A 20,053-nucleotide genomic window follows, 5' to 3' on the forward strand; every position below is an offset into this window, starting at 1 on the left:
AATGATATTTAAACTTTTTAAACAGTCGCTTACAGTTAATACTGGCCGAATATAACTGTGATTTTGAACATTTTACAGTGTTAATAAAATATCATTTAAAAGAAATTCACATAAATAATTTATATCATCGTCGCCACGATTCATAATAAACACGACTTTAGAAGTTGCAGCACTGCTACGAATAATTAACAATAATAATAATGTTTTTAGTGTCGAAATAATATTTATAAACATTTACAACGCCATGTAGTATTTATACATTTTTCTTAAAATGGGACATAAACTTTTTTTAATTTCAATTAAAATAACCAACAAGGCAACACTTATAGACTCAATTAAACTTTAAAATCTTTTTAAGATAATTTTTAAAAAATAATAATATTTAGAATAATGCAATTGGACTCGTGTTACACAGTACAGCCCTCTTCTTATGTAACTTTTGTGAACATGAATTTAATTGCTCACAGTCACAATTTTGACATTTCACATTACAAGTTTCTAATTGTATTTTAAAAAGTTAAACGTCAAAATTGTGACAATAAGCAATAAAGTTCATCAAAGTTATTGTTTAAGGGGGCTTTTCAGCTGCCACTTCAGTGTTCACGTGAAGATATAGTCGTCGTTGTATCGCGAGACTCGACTGAGGCCGTAGGATCATGTGGCGGACAGGCAGCCGTGCACCATGGGCAGGCCATTGGTCATAGGCAGCGCCATGTTAGGATGCATGGACAGGTGAGAGTTGGCGTGCGCCATGGGCACGGGCATATTACTGTGCGCCATCGGGACCGCCATATTGTGAGCCATGGCCATGTTGTGAGCCATGGGCACGTGGTGCATGGGCGACGAGATGTGGTGCATCGAGTTGTGCGCCGAGGGGAGGTTGTGGTGGGCCATCGGCGAGTTGTGGTGCATCGGCGACATGTGCGAAGCGTGCGTCATGGGCGACGAGGCGTGCGTCATCGGTGACGAAGCGTGCGTCATCGGTGACGAAGCGTGCGACATGGGTGACGATACATGCGTCATCGGCGACGAAGCATGCGTCATGGGTGACGAAGCGTGCGACATTGACAGGCTCTGCGTCATGGAGTTCATCATGGAAGTCGGCATATGCTGCATGGGTATGTGCATGTTGTGTGTGATCTGTGCGGGCATGTCGTTGTGTGCGTAGTGCTCGGCCGTGGTGTACGCCGGCTGTGTGTGCGTCGCGCGATGCGTCTTCAGACTCTTCTTGTAGAGGAAGTTGCTGTTGCAGAGATCGCAGGAGTACGGTTTCTCGCCGGTGTGCGTCCGTTTGTGGGTGGTTAAGTTCGTGATGCTCGAGAACTTTCTCTCGCAGGTGTCACACGAATACGGCTTCTCGCCGGTGTGAGTCCTGTAGTGGGTCTTCAAGTTGGTGTTGGTTATGAACCGTCTGTTGCATACGTTACACGAGTAAGGCTTCTCGTCTGTATGTATACGCTTATGTGTCTTTAAATTGGTGTTACTAGAGAATCTTTTGTCGCAGACATCACAAGCGTAGGGTTTCTCGCCCGTGTGTATCCTGTAGTGGGTTTTCAGGTTAGTTTTCGTAGTAAACCTTCTATTGCAAACATCGCATCCGAAGGGTTTTTCCAACGAATGTATACGCTTGTGAGTCTTCAGATTGGTGTTTGTGAAGAAGTTCCTATCGCACACGTCGCAGGCGTATTTTTTCTCGCCCGTATGAATACGATAGTGGCTTTTCAGATTGGTGCTATTCCTGAAAGTCCTGCTGCAGACGTCACACACGTGGGGCTTCTCGTTCGAATGTGTCCTTTTGTGGGACTTCAAGTTATACGCAGTGGCGAAAGTTCGATCACAATCGTCACAATTGAACGTCTTTTCTGCGTGAGTTTTCTTATGCGCCTTCAGAGTACTCTTAGTGGAGCATTTCTTCTCGCACAAGTTACAAAAGTATTTCTTCTTTTTCTTCTTAGAGGATTTATGTTTGGACTTCTTCTTTTTCTTCTTGAGTGACTGGAGCGACTGTATGTCTTGCAGCGGGATGTCATCCTCTGTGTCGGTGTCCATCTGAGTCTTCACGTATTTGCTGAGGTCCTCGGGATTTTCATATTCTTCATTTTTGTTTGGTACTTCTTTTTCTGTAATGTTCGAATGTGCAATTTAAAATTAAATACCATTTGGAGATCTAAAGGTAATAGTTACGTTACTATTAAAGTTGCTAATGGTATTTAGGATTAGTAAGCTTGAGTATAAATTAAAAATAAATAAAAACATAAAAAATATATAATTATTTATATTATGTACTAAACAAATTCCTACCTATATGTTGCGATAATCATTTATTTTTGCTTATTGGGATTAGAATCCTCTTGAGGTTATTGCTAGTAAGCTACTAGTTGTTGCACTATGGAATATGTATTACGAAAAATTTACACGTAACTTGATAGCAGATAGACGATAGCGGATAGACTACTAAGTCAAAGTTGCTCTTATCATCATAATCTTAATACGCGAACGAAAAACTTTGTAACCCTTTTTACGAAAAATGGGGAAACGTAGGTGCATGAAATTTTGCACAGTTATAGTTTATTTGGTGAAGGAGTGCATCGAACTAATATTATTTTGAAATTACGCTTTTATCATATTTTTTTTAACAAATAAAACATTACACACACTACAACACACACACATGAGAAATGACAGATTTTTGAGTGACAAGCCAATACATACGAATTATTCTCTTTTATTTATGGTTGAAGTCTGTTGACAACAAGTTGACAAATTGAAAATGGATTATAGTTTTTTTTTTTATTGAATCTAAGATACTATTAGATAATGCTTACACGGCCAGTCTGAGATCAGCTAAGTCCCAGAGACAAGAGTTGAAAAAAATTTATATGGTCAATATTTTCGACAAAATATAGGTAGTAGGCCTAATGTCGTTGAAACTAAGGTCGCATTTCGACCATTGGGCGATCTCTAGTATAATTTTAAATCACAAAGCTGAAGTCTTTGTTTGTTTGAACGCGCTTATCTCAGGAACTACTGGTTCGAATTTAAAAATTATTTTTGTGTTCGATAGTCTATTTATCGAGGAAGGCTTTAGGCTATATAACTTCACGATGCGACCAATAGGAGCGAAGAATCAGAGTTTAACATGGAAAAACTGGGAAAAATGCGCAATTTTTTATGTTATTTGGCACAGATATACAGCAGACAACGGGGAAAGGCATAGGCTACTTTTTTGGATAAATGTACGGTTCCCGCGTGATACCTTATTAACGCGGGCAGAGCCGCGTGGAATGCCTAGTTATTCTTAGCAGTGCTATAATAATAATAATAATAATAATTTTATTTTCAGATTAACATCCATAGTATTTTTTAAGTCATTACGTTACCAAACATTATCAGAACATTATACAAATCATCACTTTAAATGTTATTAATTTTACGGTTCACATTAAAATTATGACAAAACCTATCCTATTTTTAGTCCCATTAAGATTTTCATCCATTTATCTTGAATGGGACAGTCAAATCTTGCATATATCATTTGCAGGATGCTGTTGCTGCTTTCACGTAAGCGCTGACGCATAGACGCTACTTTTTTGCGAATAATCGCATTAAAATCGTCCGCACGTGCTTCACAAAACATTGAAGAAGCACTACAGAAGCGAGGCAGCCGCAACAACACCCTGAAAATGTCATTGTACTGTACACGAATGGCACTGGCTGTCCGACGCCGATGACGAAACCACAAGTTACTCGAATAAAAGGATTGACAATAAGGCCTATTATTATAGAAAAGAGTTATCTTAACTTCACACGAGCAGCGCGCAAATGTGCGTGCCAGCATGTTGCCTCGAACAGCCAGAGCCCTTCGCTCCCGCTCTATATCATCGTCATCTGACAAATTATCTGCAACTATATGTCCTAAGTATCTAAAAGTTTTTACAAACTCTAATGCAACATTATTCAACCTTATTGGCAGGTTATGAGCTATTTTGTCTCCACTGCTTTTAAAGACAAGGACTTTGCTCTTCTTGGAGTTATACTTGAGCCCATGGTCCTCCGCATATACCTCACACAACGATAAAAGCTTCCTAACTGACCCAACTGATGGGCCCAGCAGTACCATATCATCGGCATAGCTAAGATTATTAACAGAAACTCCATCAATGATACATCCAGTATGTGTACTACTGAGCTCACAGATGAGATCGTTTATATACCAGTTAAACAAAACGGGTGATGTGATCCCCCCCTGTCGGACGCCACAATCAAAGCATCGGAAAATACCCGCTATGAAGTTGAACCAGCAATGCACAAAATAAGAACGCGAAATCATATCTGTCTTTCTGTATTATTTATCTGTTGCCTTTTGACACTTAAGCTGCTGAACTGCTTTGAATGTATTGGATACTTTTAAGTCCCATAAAAGGACTTGGGTATCAAAATATTGGTATTTTCCTTATCCTTAATTTTTTTAAATAAAAGTAAAGGGGGCAAACGAGCAAACGGGTCACCTGGTGGAAAGCAACTACCGTCGCCCATGGACACTCGTAACATCAGAACAGTTGCAGAGTGCGTTGCCGACCTTTTAAGAGGGAATACACTCTTTTCTTGTAGGTTTGCAGGTCGTATAGGTTAGGAAATACTAGCAGTAGGGCTTATCTCACGAACTACTGGAGCAATTTTTCTGTTATTTGGCGCAGATAACCACGTGAAGGATCATAAGTTATTTTTTGTGGACTAATTTGTCTGTGAAATATCGAATTTACGCGGGCGAAGCCGCGCGGAACGTCTAGTGTAAAATAAGAGTACTAACCACCGTCAGCCGCGTCCTCGTTGGGTGTGGGTTCCTCGTTGGTCTCGGCATCGTACTCCTCTTTGATCTCGGGCACCGGCAGCAGCTCGTTTTGCACCTCGTTCACATGTTTGTATGACATGTTCCGTCCACACTCCGCGGATTCAGGTTTGCCCTGGAAAATATCAAGGTGAGATTTTAGAATTCAGATAGAAAACAGGCGAGCACTTACCTCAATTCCAAAACGATAACCTTGCACACAACCGAAGTTGTGTATGCATCGCAATAAGATTAATTTTAGCTTAGCATAAAATTGTCGTTTCGAGGGGCGGATCTTCTCTATGTTATTTTTCATGTGTGTTTTTTAAATATCTTTGGAAATAAATATTAAGAAACAAAATTTATTAAAATAAAATGTAATACTTATATTTCGATGATATAGATTTTTGTCGGAGGTGAGTTTGTAAATTAATTACACCCAAAGTATTACGTTTTATTAAAATGTTTATGATTTAGACCCTTTAAAATATTGTGCTTTATATTGCATATTTTTAACACTTCGTTATTATATTGGAACGAGGTAAACCGGGAGTCAATAAATAACAAAATGGGGTTTGTCCTCGCCTTAAGTTTATTCTCTTGTGTACTATCTGTAACGTTTCTACATCTCTCAATGTCTTGAATTGTAGGTCTGCTGGCGGCTAGGCTGGCAGAGATCTCTTCTAGAGATAAGCATACTACCTACGTAATATATTAATGTATGGTCTATTTTAAGCTAGTTTTTAAAAATTGTACATAAAGAATAAATACATAAATATTTTTGTTACACGATTAGCATGACAAAAAGGTCACATTTAAGGGACTATAATGTCAGTGATCTGTAGAAACAGTTACAAAACATTGGTCAAAACCACTGAAACATTGAAATACATGATATTTAGCCAATATCATGGATGTAAGATCATGAGATTCTATTATGGCTATTACTAGGTGATTGCACATATACGTGGGAGAGCCATGCTTCGGCACGAATGGGCCGGCTCGACCGGAGAAATGCCACGTTCTCACAGAAAACCGGCGTGAAACAGCGCTTGCGCTGTGTTTCGCCGAGTGAGTGAGTTTACCGGAGGCCTAATCCCCTACCCTATTCCCTTCCCTACCCTCCCCTATTACCCTATTGCATGCACCTGCAGCTCTTCTAATGCTGAAAGTGTCCATGGGCGACGGAAGTTGCTTTCCATCAGGTGACCCGTTTGCTCGTTTGCCCCCTTATTTCATTTAAAAAAATTAATGGAAGGAAAAATATGAAGGCTCCACTGCAATAACGATGAATGTTCTAAGTTTTCAGTTTTAAGATAATTGGATAATTAACAGCAATCTCCACATGTGAACCTACATACTGGCCTACGGACACATGCAAGATTCCTGACCTGCTGGATTTTTTCGTTACGAAGGGCTTCTCCAGACACTACATAAAATGCGAATCTTGCCAAGATAGCTCCTCAGACCACACTCCAGTCATACTACTGACCTTAAGCAATAATATACTTGAAACTAAAGATCCGGAAAAACTATATAATAAAAATACTGACTGGGAAAGCTTCAGAGATTACATTGACGAGAATGTGATGCTAAACATTCCATTGAAAACTGCGGACGACGTAGAGAACGCAACAAAGTATATTACCCAACTGATACAGGAAGCTTGTTGGAAGAACACACCATCCCGAGGAACTAATAAGACGACATATGACTTCCCTCTTAAAATAAAAAAGGAAATTCAGGAAAGGCGACGGCTGAGACGTGTTTGGCAGTTGAGCAGACTTGCTACAAACAGTGTTTAACAGGCAAGCCTCGCGATTAAAATACATCCTGAAGAAATGGCAAGATAAAACTCTAGAAGACCAGCTAGAATCCCTAACCGCTACAGCGAAAACGGACTATACCTTATGGAAAGTTACAAAATCTTACAACAGACCTAAGATGGCTAAACCCCCCTTGCGAACATTTAATGGGTGGGCCCGCTCTTCTCAAGAAAAAGCGGACCTATTTGCTGAACATCTCGAGAAGGTATTCTACCCAAATGAGGTTACTGATACAGAAAATGTAGCTGAAGTAGAATCTTACCTGGCACAGCCTCTCCAAATGTCACTACCCCCTAGACCTATATCAGTGCGAGAGGTATGGAGCACTATTAAAGGACTGACAACTAAAAAGGCACCTGGCTATGATCTAATCACAGCTGAAGTCCTAAAGGAACTGCCAAGAAAAGCTATTGTGTTGCTGACCTCATTATTCAATGGTATCCTCAGAGTGCAACACTTTCCAACCTACTGGAAGGTCTCCCGCATACTTATGATACATAAGGCCGTACATACGTAAAACCAGCAAACGAGGTGATGTCCTATAGACCAATAAGTCTTCTGCCCATCCTATCTAAGGTTTTTGAAAAACTACTTTAAAAACGGATCTTAGCCTTATTAGAAAATAACAACACCATCACAAATCATCAATTCGGCTTTCGACAGAAGCACTCAACAATTGAACAAGTCCATCGGGTATCTCAGATAATTAGAAAATCGCTAGAAAATAAGGAATATGTCTCTTCAGTGTTTTTGGACATCAAACAGGCCTTCGACAAGGTATGGCACGATGGCTTACTTTGTAAAATTAAGCAGTGCCTACCCAATAGCTATTACCTTTTACTAGAATCATATATTGTAGAACGAATTTTTCAAGTCGTAGAGTCGGATTCCACCTCCAAATTCTACAAAATAAACGCAGGAGTACCTCAAGGCTCTGTGCTAGGTCCTATACTCTACAATATATACACCTATGACCTCCCAACATCCCATGAAGCCGAGACTGCTACTTACGCTGATGACACAGCAATTCTAGCGACGAACGAAAACCCCGTCACGGCATCTGAAAATCTACAAAATGGACTAAATTCAGTAACCAAATGGCTTCAAAAGTGGAGGATAAAAGCCAGCACTACAAAATCTGTGCAAGTCACCTTCACGCTCCGCAGAGAGGACTGTCCCCCCGTCTCCCTAGAGAACACTGTTCTCCCCCACCAAAACAGCGTTAAAAACCTGGGCATACACCTAGACAGACGCCTAACATGGCAACAGATAATCTATAAATCAATTCTGAAACCAATATGGATGTACGGCATACAACTATGGGGGAGTACAAGTAACTCAAACATCTTAACACTCCAAAGAATGCAAAACATGATACTCAGAACAATTGCCAAATCCCCATGGCTTGTCACAAACACTGAGATTCACAACAATCTAAATATACCTACAATAAAGGAAGAAATTCACGCAAACACAGAGAAGTACAAAAAACGACTGGAGGTCCACCCGAATATCCTGGCATCCTCTCTGTCTAGTCGAAATTATACTAAACGCCTGAAAAGGAAGGACATTCTTTAATGTTCCTTAATATGAATATTGAGTAAGCTTAATATGAATATTGAGTAAGGTGGTGGAAGCACTCTACCTGCCAAAACCTACATCTCACCTGCTTATAGTTTTACAAACTGATTGCAGATAAAATTGGACAAAAAAAAAAGATAATTGGGTTTTTAAATTTAGAACGGTATAACAAAACTTGGAATCAAAGATTATTTTGAAGTAAACTCCTATGACGTTGAGCGTTTAGCTGTGTAGCCGAAATATTAAAAACATAATATATATCACGGGACTACAAGCTATATTGCTAATTTTGTAAATACATTGTAGATATGTGACCGCAAGGCATTACTTGTTAAGATTTTAATTTTTTTGGACGTTCATCATTATTGCAGTGGACCCTTCATATTAAAAATAAATATTATGGGTATACTATGATTACACACACACACACCAGAAATATTTAAAGCTTTTTGAAGCTCAAAATAGTGGGTGAACCCTATTAGTATGAGCAGTTTTGAGAAACACTGAAAAAGATTGGTAAATTTTAATAATATAACATACATACTTTAGGAGCTTGGAAAAAAAAAAGGATAGTTTTATGATGGAAAAGCCAAAAAAAAATTTAGGAATAAACAAAATTCAGTGCAACAAATTTTCAGGTAACACCTGGATACTATTCTAGCAGAAACATAAATACATACATAATATAGAGATCATACCGAGTCAGCCCCCCGTTGTGTCTGCTGGGTGTCTGCAGCCCGTTCAGCTGCCAGCGTCAGCAGCAGCAGCGGAGTCAGCTCACCGGGGCTCCGGAACATTAATTGTCTTCTGAAAATGTGGGAAATTTGTATTTACTATTGTGGATCTAGGATTTTATTTTAATCCTTCAATTGCAGATTCTTGGAAATCTATTGTTCTCGTGGCCACATGTGGCCGCTTGGGTGTTAAAGCGTTCATAATTTTATGAATCAAATGGCAAAAAATGTATTGTTTAATTTCATGTACCCTGCTTGAACTTAATTTCTCATACTAAATATTTTTATACTAATATAAAGATTAACACTGTGTTTAGAGATGATACAGTTATTAAGTATTTTGTCAGACCTTAGTGTCTGATACACATTAAATGTGACTTATCAGACACAGACAAAACTTTGAATTACTAAAATTTCTGTCTAATATACAGTGTGTTTACTTATATAAGAAGGCACTGTGTTTCTTTACTGTGCTGATATTAATATTATGTGGCATTTAAACTAGTAACTTTACCTACAGCTGTATAAGTACAGAGATTTGTTTACATTTCAATCAAAACTTTTAAACAGAATCTTTCAGTACAAGTTAGTCAAGATGTTCTTTATATTTCCCTTAATAGAGTGAATGCTATTCCAAAGTTTAATATTTGATTATTTCATTTGAACTGCCGAACACAAACACAGTCAATTGACCTAAAACTGACAAAAACAGTCACAAACTGCAGCTACAGCGCTTTGAAACAACATAATGTACTTATCTGAAATGGCGGTATTTGACTAAAATAATCACATATTGCGTTTAAAACATGAACAGAGGTGGACCTACAGATTCTTAGGTATTTTAAAGCCATCTTACCTTTAAATCCAGTGTTTGTTCATTACTTGACAGCGAATGTGCATTCGTAACTCAAGAAACTCGTATAATCACATCCAAACATACAACATACGCATTTATTTCGCTCCGTTTCCTCGTTCCAATAAAACTTAAGTACCACCGAGGATGCGAGGTGTATCCTGTAGGTTTTACATGTTTAGGATTTTGATTGCTTCATTGGTGTTTTGGAGTGTAGAATTTGTGATATTTGACCTGAAAAATAGAAAATAATTGCAGAAATACTGATTACACATAACTCGCGATAGAACGTACAAAGGACTTGTCATATGACAGTGACAGTGACGTTACATTTATAAGTTCTTCTTCTTCCTCAACTTTCTAATAATATTAAAAAATTATAAAAAAATAATTTAATGTTTTAAAATACCACAAATGACAAATCACTACAAAATTCAAAATTAAAATTCTATGCTAAGTACTCACAATTCACATACGGTTTGGCTCGATAGGTTTACTCCAAATCGAGCAATAACCACCGTGTGGACCGCAAAACTCACAGCTCGAAGGCTCGCTTCGAGCCGGCTCGATGGAATTAAATATGTCAAATAATGTCATTTCTTTCGATTCGGAGTAAAACTATCGAGCAAAACCGTATGTGAGTACTTAGAACAAGCCGTGTTACACAATACAATACTGAAATCTTAATATGTCTTTATATACAGGCTACAGCCTACAGGCAACAGCTCGACAAGGCTTTAAATGAACGTGGCGAAAAAAGGAGTTCTAACGCTGCCATCCCAGAAGTAAAAACATTTACCTATATACTTCTAGGCTCTAGCTGCCATCTGCATCATACAAAAACGTAATTTTTGACAGTTTTTAACAGTTCTCCTTTACGAGCTCGCCCACGCACATTTCATGCCTTGTCGGCTGTTGCCATAGACATAATATATACTGTATATATCATGTATATATTATGTCTATGGCTGTTGCCGTGCTGTTCGAAGCATTTTCGTAAAGGGTTTGACAGTTCGTGACAGATGAAAGGATTTAACATAATATTATTTATAGGTCTACCAGAATCTGATGGCAAGAAGTGAGAAATTAAATTGACTCTAGCAATGCCGGGGTACAGCTCGACAAGGCTTTAAATGAACGTGGCGAGAAAAGGAACTAAGAAACTTAAAAAAGGAACTAACGCTTCTATCATACAAAAACGTCATTTTTGACATGTGTTTGACAGTTCTCCTTTACCAGCAGCGCGGGGCGCCCCGTCCATATTCTTATTTAAAAGCCTTGGAGCAGTTGGAGCACTTAAGAACATTTTGATCCTTTTTTTCCTTATAGCGGCTTATTCTGTGTGTGAAACATGCAAATATAAAATTTTATCCAATGATCAAGGATATTTTTTGAAAACCTGCCGTCAAAAGCCATCAGGCTCAGCTTAGTATTTTTTTAATAACTAATGATTTTGCCAGTCTATGGATTACATGTGATTACTGAAGAAGAAGGAGAAGAACATTATGTCAAACAATGTACAATAGATTGTTCGGTTCATTTAGGTAATTAGTAAAATATTAGTAAAAATTAGTGGAAAAACCTTAAAATTCGTTTATTTAATTATTGTAAAGACTCAGTAAAGTGGTTATAACTAAGTATCAATAACTTTTAGTGTCTAAAATTAGGAACAAGTGCGTTAAAGTGTTGTATGATTTGTGCATCAAAGTAAAGTTTAGATTAGGCGTGTATTATTCTAGTTAGAGTGTTTCGGAGACCCCTGTGATTGTAAATACGGGAATAAAGTGTTTGTTTACTAATATTTGGAAGTTATAAAGGTACGTGTGTTGATGTTTTCGGTGTGTAAGTTGGTTTTATGCGTGAACTAGATAAGGAGATTATATCGCTACTTGCAGTAATTATGGGCGCCCGTAGAGTTATTTCAGAGTAAAATATACGAATTTTCATTATTCATTACGTACATTACATTTTTTTATAAAAATTAAAAAACTTTGTGTAATCAAACACATGAAGATACATTATAAAATAATATAGTTTTTGTTATAGTGTTTTTATCTGTGCTGTGTGCAGGATAATATCTGGGTAAAGCTCTGAAAAGAAGTCCACGATTAATGCATTGTTTTACCACTTGCACATCACTGAAAAATAATTCATTACTTATTAGAAAATAATTTATTTTGCTCTATATCATTTTAGTGTTAAATTAAACCTTTTTATATGCTATAATTTATAATGATATGAATTAAAACCTACAATAATTTATTACAGCAATAGCTTTACACAGAGATATTAACATTCTCATAACTTTGGTTTCTTTCCAAAGCATTCAACACTTTGGTGTTGACACTTGCCTCATAGATTCAGAGATTGTTCTCTAGTCCTTCACAATGTAAAGAGTGGTAAAATTAAATTTTCATTAACAATAATTACCGTTGCTTACAGAGAATAAAAATTATAAATCCAGCGTGGAGCTGCGTTGAATATGTCCGACAATGAGCTGGACATGAAAGAGGAGCCTCACGAGATTGGCGACCACACAGACGACGGTCAGTACTATGGTCAGTTTATCTTAAGCGTTTCTCAACCTTTTTGAATTATATAATAAAACATGAAAAGGGCTTAGGGCTTTTATCTTTGTAATATTATTTTACAAAGTAATAATAACTTGAGTGCCTCAAGATTCTTCAAACAAAAGGCGTCATTATTACAGCAAGTTTCAGGCATAATAAGAATTGGTGTCAATGACTACAGCTCTAATGGTCGTTCCTGATGATAATTATGATGATAATGATGATGGTTATGACTCATGATGATGATGATGATGATGAGTAGTAGTTATGTTCTTTATTGTCACTTAAATTTTATAGTCTAGGAGGTGACTGTAATTTCCAATCTTGTAAACTCTAGTGATATTATTATAGACAACTTGTAATTGTAACTAATGTAAAAAATTATATTGTCAAGTTCATAATAATTTACTTCAAGTTTTATTAGCTTACTAAGTTTCTAGATATTATTAATCAGCTCTAAAGTAAAATAAGCATTTACCTTTTAGAAATCTGGGGGCACGGGAGTACCCCCGCCAAGATGAGCTAAACTTATTTCTATAAAGAGCAATTCAATTATTATTTAAATGTTTACCATCTTTGATACAGTTGCCTATCAAAGCACAGAATGTTTTTGTCGCTAAACATTTCACTAACAATAATAAAATTTCATAAGGAAACAATTTTGTAAATTAAAGAAAGCAGACTGCACTTTGGCTCGCGCGTCATACCTTGACTGACTGATGATAACACATCTACATATAAATAAAAAATACTATTATAAAGCACAAATCAATATGCGTGATAGTTTTTCCGTAAAATACCACAAAATGTTTAGGTTGTGGGATATACTCGCTTCGCTTGCCCTGACAAAAAAAGTACATAATTTAATTTTTGAAACACAATTGAACAGCATTTGAATTCGATACACATAGTCACCTCCCAACCACGTTCACCTCCTATACTACAACATTAGTGTGAACACGGCATTCGAACATTACGCTAACGACGCCGCTACCACGATCACAACGACGCGGGACGACATAATGACGACAAGCGATACATGGCGATACTATCGCGACTTGCGTGGTACAGGGTGAAGCGATGAACTCCGAACTCGGGAACCTTTCTCCTCGTTAGACGTTAGGTCATATTTTTTTATTTATTTATTTAAATCAGGCACCTTGGCATGTTAGGGACTAAAAGACGCGAGCAACTCCGTTGCGCCAAAATTCGATCGGGAACCGTACATTATTCCGGGATAGAAAGTATCCTATGTCCTTTCTCAGGACTCAAAGTATCTCCTTACCTTCAGCAAGATAGGTTTAGCGCTTTGGGCATGGTAACATACAGACAGACTGACACACGAATTGTATTAGTTGTTGGACCAATACAATCGTGGAGGAGCCGCATAAATCTAATAAATAACACGACGTTTATTCCGACCACAAAGTTAAAATAACTGTAAATGAACGAAAGTAATATTAACGTGGATGCTGGTGGGCCACATCATCGCTCGCCATATTACTGTGATAGTAAATAAGTTTAGAGTCGCTGTTTTATAATGCTTCGTCGCGTTGCCTCTGGATCAAAACTGCCATTTTGCAATTTGGCTTTCAAAAGAACAAATCAACTCAACAAGCTGAATTAGTTAATACTGAATCTGCAGTCTTACTTAATGAATATGGAGTTCCACAAGGCTCTGTCTTAGGTCCTCAGCTATTCTTGTTTTACATAAATGACATTCCCATTGAAATTAATAATCCAATAATCATGAATAATTATAAATTTACATTATTTGCAGATGACATATCCATAATATTTACATATAATAAATCGGACGTGAATAAAATCGAAAATGACATAAACTTGACACTTAGATATTTAATTGAATGGCTGACATCTAATAACCTTAAAATTAATGTTAATAAAACTAGGTATATACAATTTACAACTTATAACAAAAAAACCCATTAACTTAAAATTAACACACAATAATGAAAAAATAGAGGAAGTTGAGGAAAACTTGTTTTTAGGCGTACAAATTGACAAACACTGTAACAGCTGGCATGCACACATAGATAAAGTTTGTTCAAAACTGAACAAATTTGTTTTTGTCTTGCGCAGGTTAGCATGGACAGTTAGTATCCAAACCTCAATTACAGCCTATCACGGCTACGTGTCCTCAGTCCTGCGATATGGTCTAGTTGTCTGGGGAAACTCAACGCATATATATAAAGCATTCATTGTGCAAAAGAAATGTATTCGTGCTATAGCTAAGATCCCACCGTTTTTTTTTTTTTTATGAAATAAGGGGGCAAACGAGCAAACGGGTCACCTGATGGAAAGCAACTTCCGTCGCCCATGGACACTTGCAGCATCAGAAGAGCTGCAGGTGCGTTGCCGGCCTTTTAAGAGGGAATAGGGTATTAGGGGAGGGTAGGGAAGGGAATAGGGGAGGGTAGGGAAGGGAATAGGGGAGGGTAGGGAAGGGAATAGGGGAGGGTAGGGAAGGGAATAGGGGAGGGTAGGGAAGGGAATGGGGTAGGGGATTGGGCCTCTGGTAAACTCACTCACTCGGCGAAACACAGCGCAAGCGCTGTTTCACGCCGGTTTTCTGTGAGAACGTGGTATTTCTCCGGTCGAGCCGGCCCATTCGTGCCGAAGCATGGCTCTCCACGTGGGTGAGCCATGCTACCATGATAAATCTTAATAAAAAAAACTTAACTAATTTTCCTATGATTTCCAGTGATTTTTATAGTTCACTCAGCACTCTACATCCCTATCTCTTCCTCAGATCTAACGCTACAGGAGAGCTGCTACAAGTTTCTGGAGGTCGAGATCAAAGTGGAGAAGGACGCCGGCGCCGACCCCCTAGACCCCTCGGGGGAGCGGGGGGTCCAGGGGGAGCAGGTGCAGCAGGGGGGGCAGGGGGAACAACAGGGAGAGCAGCAGGAGGAACCGGGAGAAGTGTACGAGGCGAGAGAGTATAGAGGTGGGTAGATAATATCTATGGATCTCTCGCTCTCATCTCTCTGAATATTGTGATTACTTTGATATAATCATATCAAAATGTAAAAATGCTAATTTTGGTTGTACCTACTATACTAAACTAGATGTTCCGCGCGGCTTCGCCCGCGTAATTTAGTATTTTGACGGAAACCGTACATTTTTCCACAAAAAATAGCCTATGTCCCTTCACGTGGTCTATCTATTCTTCATGTGTGCCAAAAAACATTTTTTTTTTCAAAAGTTTTTTTCATTTCTATTTCTTCGCTCCTATTAGTCTTAGCGTGATAAAATATAGCCTATAGCCTTCCTCGATAAACGGACCAGTATTTCCTGAGATTAGCGCGTTCAAACATACAAACAAACTCTTTCGCTTTATAATATAAATAGTATAGATGTTGCCCGCAACTTTGTTGTGAAGTTCGTTTGTCGCGGGAACCGTATATTTTTCCGGCAATGTCCTATGTCCTTTCCCGTCTCTCCGACAATGTAACGACATTGAGTCCCTTAAGAAATTTTATCTAAGTCCGTTCTGTGGTTTAAGCATAAAAAGGTAACAGACAGGCAGATACTAGACAGACAGATAGATTTACATTAATAATATTAGTAAGGATTATCGAGTTCAAACTATCCACTCTCATGTTATAAATTCGAAAGTGTGTTACCTTTTCACGCACAAACCGCTGCACCAATTTGAATGAAATCTAGTATGGAGATACTTTGAATCCTGGGAAAGGACATAGGATAGTTTTTATTCTGGAAAATGTACGGTTCCCGCGCGATAAACTAATTTTGGCGCCACGGAGTTGCGACGTCATCTAGCCTAATCTTATCAAGTCGCCAAGTTGATATGGACTTTAGTCAACAGTGGCGCCAACTGATGATCTTCTATTGCAGGTTTAAAAAAATATTTTTATTATCATATCCGCTTTGATAAGATTTTTACTACACTCTACAACATACTTCCAGACATGGAGCTCCGTCGTCGCAAGGCGTGCTCCATGGTGGAGACGGACGACGAGTCGTCGCCCGTCGACCTCCGCAAGCGTCGGGCCCACACCGTCCGCCACGTGACCGACAGCAGCGGCGCGCGCGCCTACGGCTGTAGATACTGCCAGTACGTCAACAAACGGAAGTATCCTGTGATACTGCACGAGAGGACGCATACAGGTGCGTAGTGTGTACACTGTACAGATGTGCCGGTTTTAGCACTACCAGCGCCCGGCCCTGGGCGTAATTTCTTCGATGCCCTTTTTTGGGCCTAGCCTAGTGGCCTAGCGTCGTCGCCCACCCAATAAGACCCGCGCGCTGTACCCTAAGTAAGTCAAGTACCCTATTCATGAGGCTTCGATGTCTGTCTCCAGGCTGTATCTCAAGAACCGCTATAGTTAGACTTCTGAAATTTTCACAGATTTTGTATATCTGTTGCCGTTATAACAACAAACACTAAAAACAAAATAATATTAATATTTAAGGGGGGCTCCCATTCAACAAATGTGATTTTTTTGGCCTTTTTTGCTCGTAATCAATAATGATAAGAGGTAGGCACCTGAAATTTTCACAAAGGCCTTAAATATATGTGTACATTAATAATAATATTTAAATAAAATAAATAATTAAGGGGGGCTCCCATACAACAAACACAATTTTTGGCCGTCTTGGCGAGTCCGACTCGCACTTGGCCGATTATTATTATTTATTCACGTACAAGTGAGGGTAGGTTTGAATATGCCGTAAGTTTGGTTAACTGATAACTCAAGTTACTTTTAAATTAGTGACCTTACCTTATAACCGATCATGTCTTGTACTCAAACTTACCTCATACTCATACTTACACTTGAACCAAACATAATCTAGATCCGAACATACTCTGTATCTGACCTAACTCTGTTTCCAACAAACTCTGTATCCAAACTCACCCTTTCTCTATACTATTTCAGGCGAGAAACCCTACAAGTGCAACGTGTGCGACAACACATTCATCAGCAACAGCTATCTGAAGCGACACCAGCGAGTGCACAGTGGGGAGAGGCCGTACCGCTGTCCGCACTGCGAACACACATTCTACACCAGCGCTGACATGAAGCGCCACCAGCGCACGCACACACAAGACCGACCCTACCCCTGTGATATCTGCAAAAGTGAATTCTACACGAAAAGTGATCTTAAAAAGCATAAAAAAACCCATACGGATGAAAAACAGTATATATGTGAAGTGTGCAATCTGAGGTTCTTTACTAATACTAATTTGAAGACTCATACGAGGACCCACACGGGGGAGAAGCCGTACCACTGTGATATATGCAGCAGACAGTTCTCGACTAATACAAATTTAAAGACTCACAAGCGTATACATACAGGTGAGAAACCCTACCACTGTAATATCTGCAGTAGAAACTTTTCTACGAACACAAACCTGAAGACTCACAACCGCACCCACACGGGCGAGAAACCGTACACTTGTAATGTGTGCGATCGAAAGTTCTCCATCATCACAAATCTGAAGATTCACAAGCGAACTCATACAGAGGAGAAACCGTACACCTGTGATATTTGCAATACTAGTTTCTCTCATCTCAATACGTTGAAGACACATAAACAGACACACAGAAACCTGCAGCCCCCTATGCAGATGCCCATGCCCAACCCGCTGCTAAATCCGCTCCTGAGCCAATCGTTTTAACTTTGGACTTCTAAGGGCCAGCAGTGGCATAGCTAGGCTCGCGTCGTAAAGGGCACACCTGATTGTATTTACTTATTTGTTGGAGAAATGTTGTATTAATTTATCAAACTATTTAAATACTTTGTGAATTGAGTTATCTTATCTCAAGTGAAAGAAGAAAAAAAATATATCAAGATGAAACTAACACTGATTTAGCACTAAATCTCCAATCGCTTGAGATAAAATATGTTTTAAATTCGTTATGTATACAACTCCTAAAAATTTTTAAATATTTACAGTACTAATTTGCTTCTTTTTTATAACTGAGTACTTTTTTAATATTACTTTCTTGCACTTGCCAACATTCGATATTATTATTAGATACAATAAGGTGTTGCCCCTACCTAGCTACGCCACTGGTTCAGACTTGTAAAGTCAGAGGCATCTAGCAATTTTGTGTTACAATACATATACATGATACATACAGTCTAATGAAATATAGTGCCTGATAATTATACAAAACATTGCAATAAACTTTGTTAACATTATTATAATAGTAGATTAATACAGCAATAATATTAATAAATATTAATAATTCTAATCTGTAAATAGTTTTCAATATTTAACAATATGAATGTGTTGTAACACAGAATTGCTATGAATGTATTTGGCCCTTAATAAAGTATATGTAAATTATAGAGTAAAGCAATGAATATATTGTTATTATACAGCTAAGTATAATATAGGGCAATACAGCTTACTGTATAATTATTTGTACAATATTTCTGTCTTTGTATGTCAACTATCAACATAATGACACCAACATTTTATAAAGTAAGTAAACGTTTTATAAGCGGGATAGAAAAATAAATAATTATTTTAAAACATCTAGGTTTATAAAATAACGGTAATATTTATATTACAATATTTAATAAAACACAAAAATTATATTTTTATCCTCAATATATTTTGATCTCAACCGAATGAAATATGATAGTATGTTTTATGTTAATGACTTGAATTTCAATGTTTATTTAATAATAATTATTATATTATTTACAAGTGAAAAATTCGAAATTATGATATTAATATTTAGTTTTTAAATACATTTTGTAAAAAGAGATTGTTGTTGTATGTAACAGCTAAGGTGTAGACTTAGCCAGAAAACTAAACAAATAACAATGAAAAGATAGGAACTAGTACATTTTGTATTATAAATAATCTACTAAGGCTTTAGTAACTTCTAATGATAGTTTTGCTTCTGTCCACTAAAGTTTTAGTGGACATATTGTCATGGGTACTCTGTTCCAATTAATTTTGATCAATATGTAAACAAAACTCAGTATATTAGCTATAGTGCTACCAATTTAAATGTTGCATGTAAGCCACACAACAAATAAAAGCGATTTTTTTACATTTAGGTCAAAATGAATTAAAACAGAGTATAGAGGGTGTTTTAACACTGATGTTGATTTTAGTGATAGACAAATGGCCAGATATATTAGTGTTGTTTATAATTAGAGATATTATTATAGTGTTAAGGGTCAGCTAGCTACGTAAACGACCCTTAAATAATTAAGATGGTAGACAATTCCTAAATAAGTGTTAAGCTTGTACTTACAAGTTATGTTTAGAGTTGGGTTAGAGTTGTTACACTTAGAAAGAAGTGTTGATGCAATAGAAATATTGTCAGCGAGAAAAGACAGCTTGGTTGTATAGTTTAGCCGGAGAAAATGGTATATCTTCACTCAGGTAATCAGCCATTTATTTAAAAGTGTTTACATTTTTGTTGCTTTATTGTAATGCAACCATAATATTATAAATGTCCTTTGATTATTTATCGCATTTTTATGTAATTTATAAAATAGAAAGTGAAGTTGATCGAACATTTCTAATGCTCTGTCTCTAATTTCATTTATTTTCTCAAAAATATTATCCAATTGTTGAAAACACAACCGGCTTAACTCTGTAACCAAGTACTATAATATAATTGTATATAACATAGCTTTATTTC

At 37.5% G+C, this 20,053-nt stretch overlaps 2 protein-coding genes across 3 annotated transcripts; one reads left to right on the forward strand and one right to left on the reverse strand.

Moving 5' to 3' along the window:
* Positions 1–266: 266 nt before the first annotated feature.
* On the reverse strand, positions 267–10,117 carry LOC121737981 (zinc finger protein 391-like). Its single transcript, XM_042129734.1, has 4 exons — positions 9,826–10,117; positions 8,934–9,042; positions 4,811–4,964; positions 267–2,120 (listed from the first exon to the last, which is right to left on the reverse strand). The coding sequence occupies exons 2-4, from the start codon at positions 9,030–9,032 to the stop codon at positions 655–657; spliced, it is 1,719 nt and encodes a 572-aa protein (XP_041985668.1). The 5' UTR covers positions 9,033–9,042; positions 9,826–10,117; the 3' UTR covers positions 267–654.
* A 1,275-nt stretch (positions 10,118–11,392) lies between these two features.
* On the forward strand, positions 11,393–18,603 carry LOC121737982 (zinc finger protein 271-like). 2 transcript variants are annotated; one of them, XM_042129735.1, is made up of 5 exons: positions 11,393–11,639; positions 12,265–12,380; positions 15,166–15,363; positions 16,347–16,547; positions 17,318–18,603. In XM_042129735.1, the coding sequence occupies exons 2-5, from the start codon at positions 12,305–12,307 to the stop codon at positions 18,058–18,060; spliced, it is 1,218 nt and encodes a 405-aa protein (XP_041985669.1). In that variant the 5' UTR covers positions 11,393–11,639; positions 12,265–12,304; the 3' UTR covers positions 18,061–18,603. The 2 variants fall into 2 exon arrangements, with proteins under 2 accessions (XP_041985669.1, XP_041985670.1); XM_042129736.1 differs by having other exon boundaries at positions 12,265–12,368.
* Positions 18,604–20,053: the final 1,450 nt, after the last annotated feature.

This window comes from Aricia agestis, chromosome 22 (genome assembly GCF_905147365.1).
Source record: "Aricia agestis chromosome 22, ilAriAges1.1, whole genome shotgun sequence".
Taxonomy (NCBI): domain Eukaryota; kingdom Metazoa; phylum Arthropoda; class Insecta; order Lepidoptera; family Lycaenidae; genus Aricia; species Aricia agestis.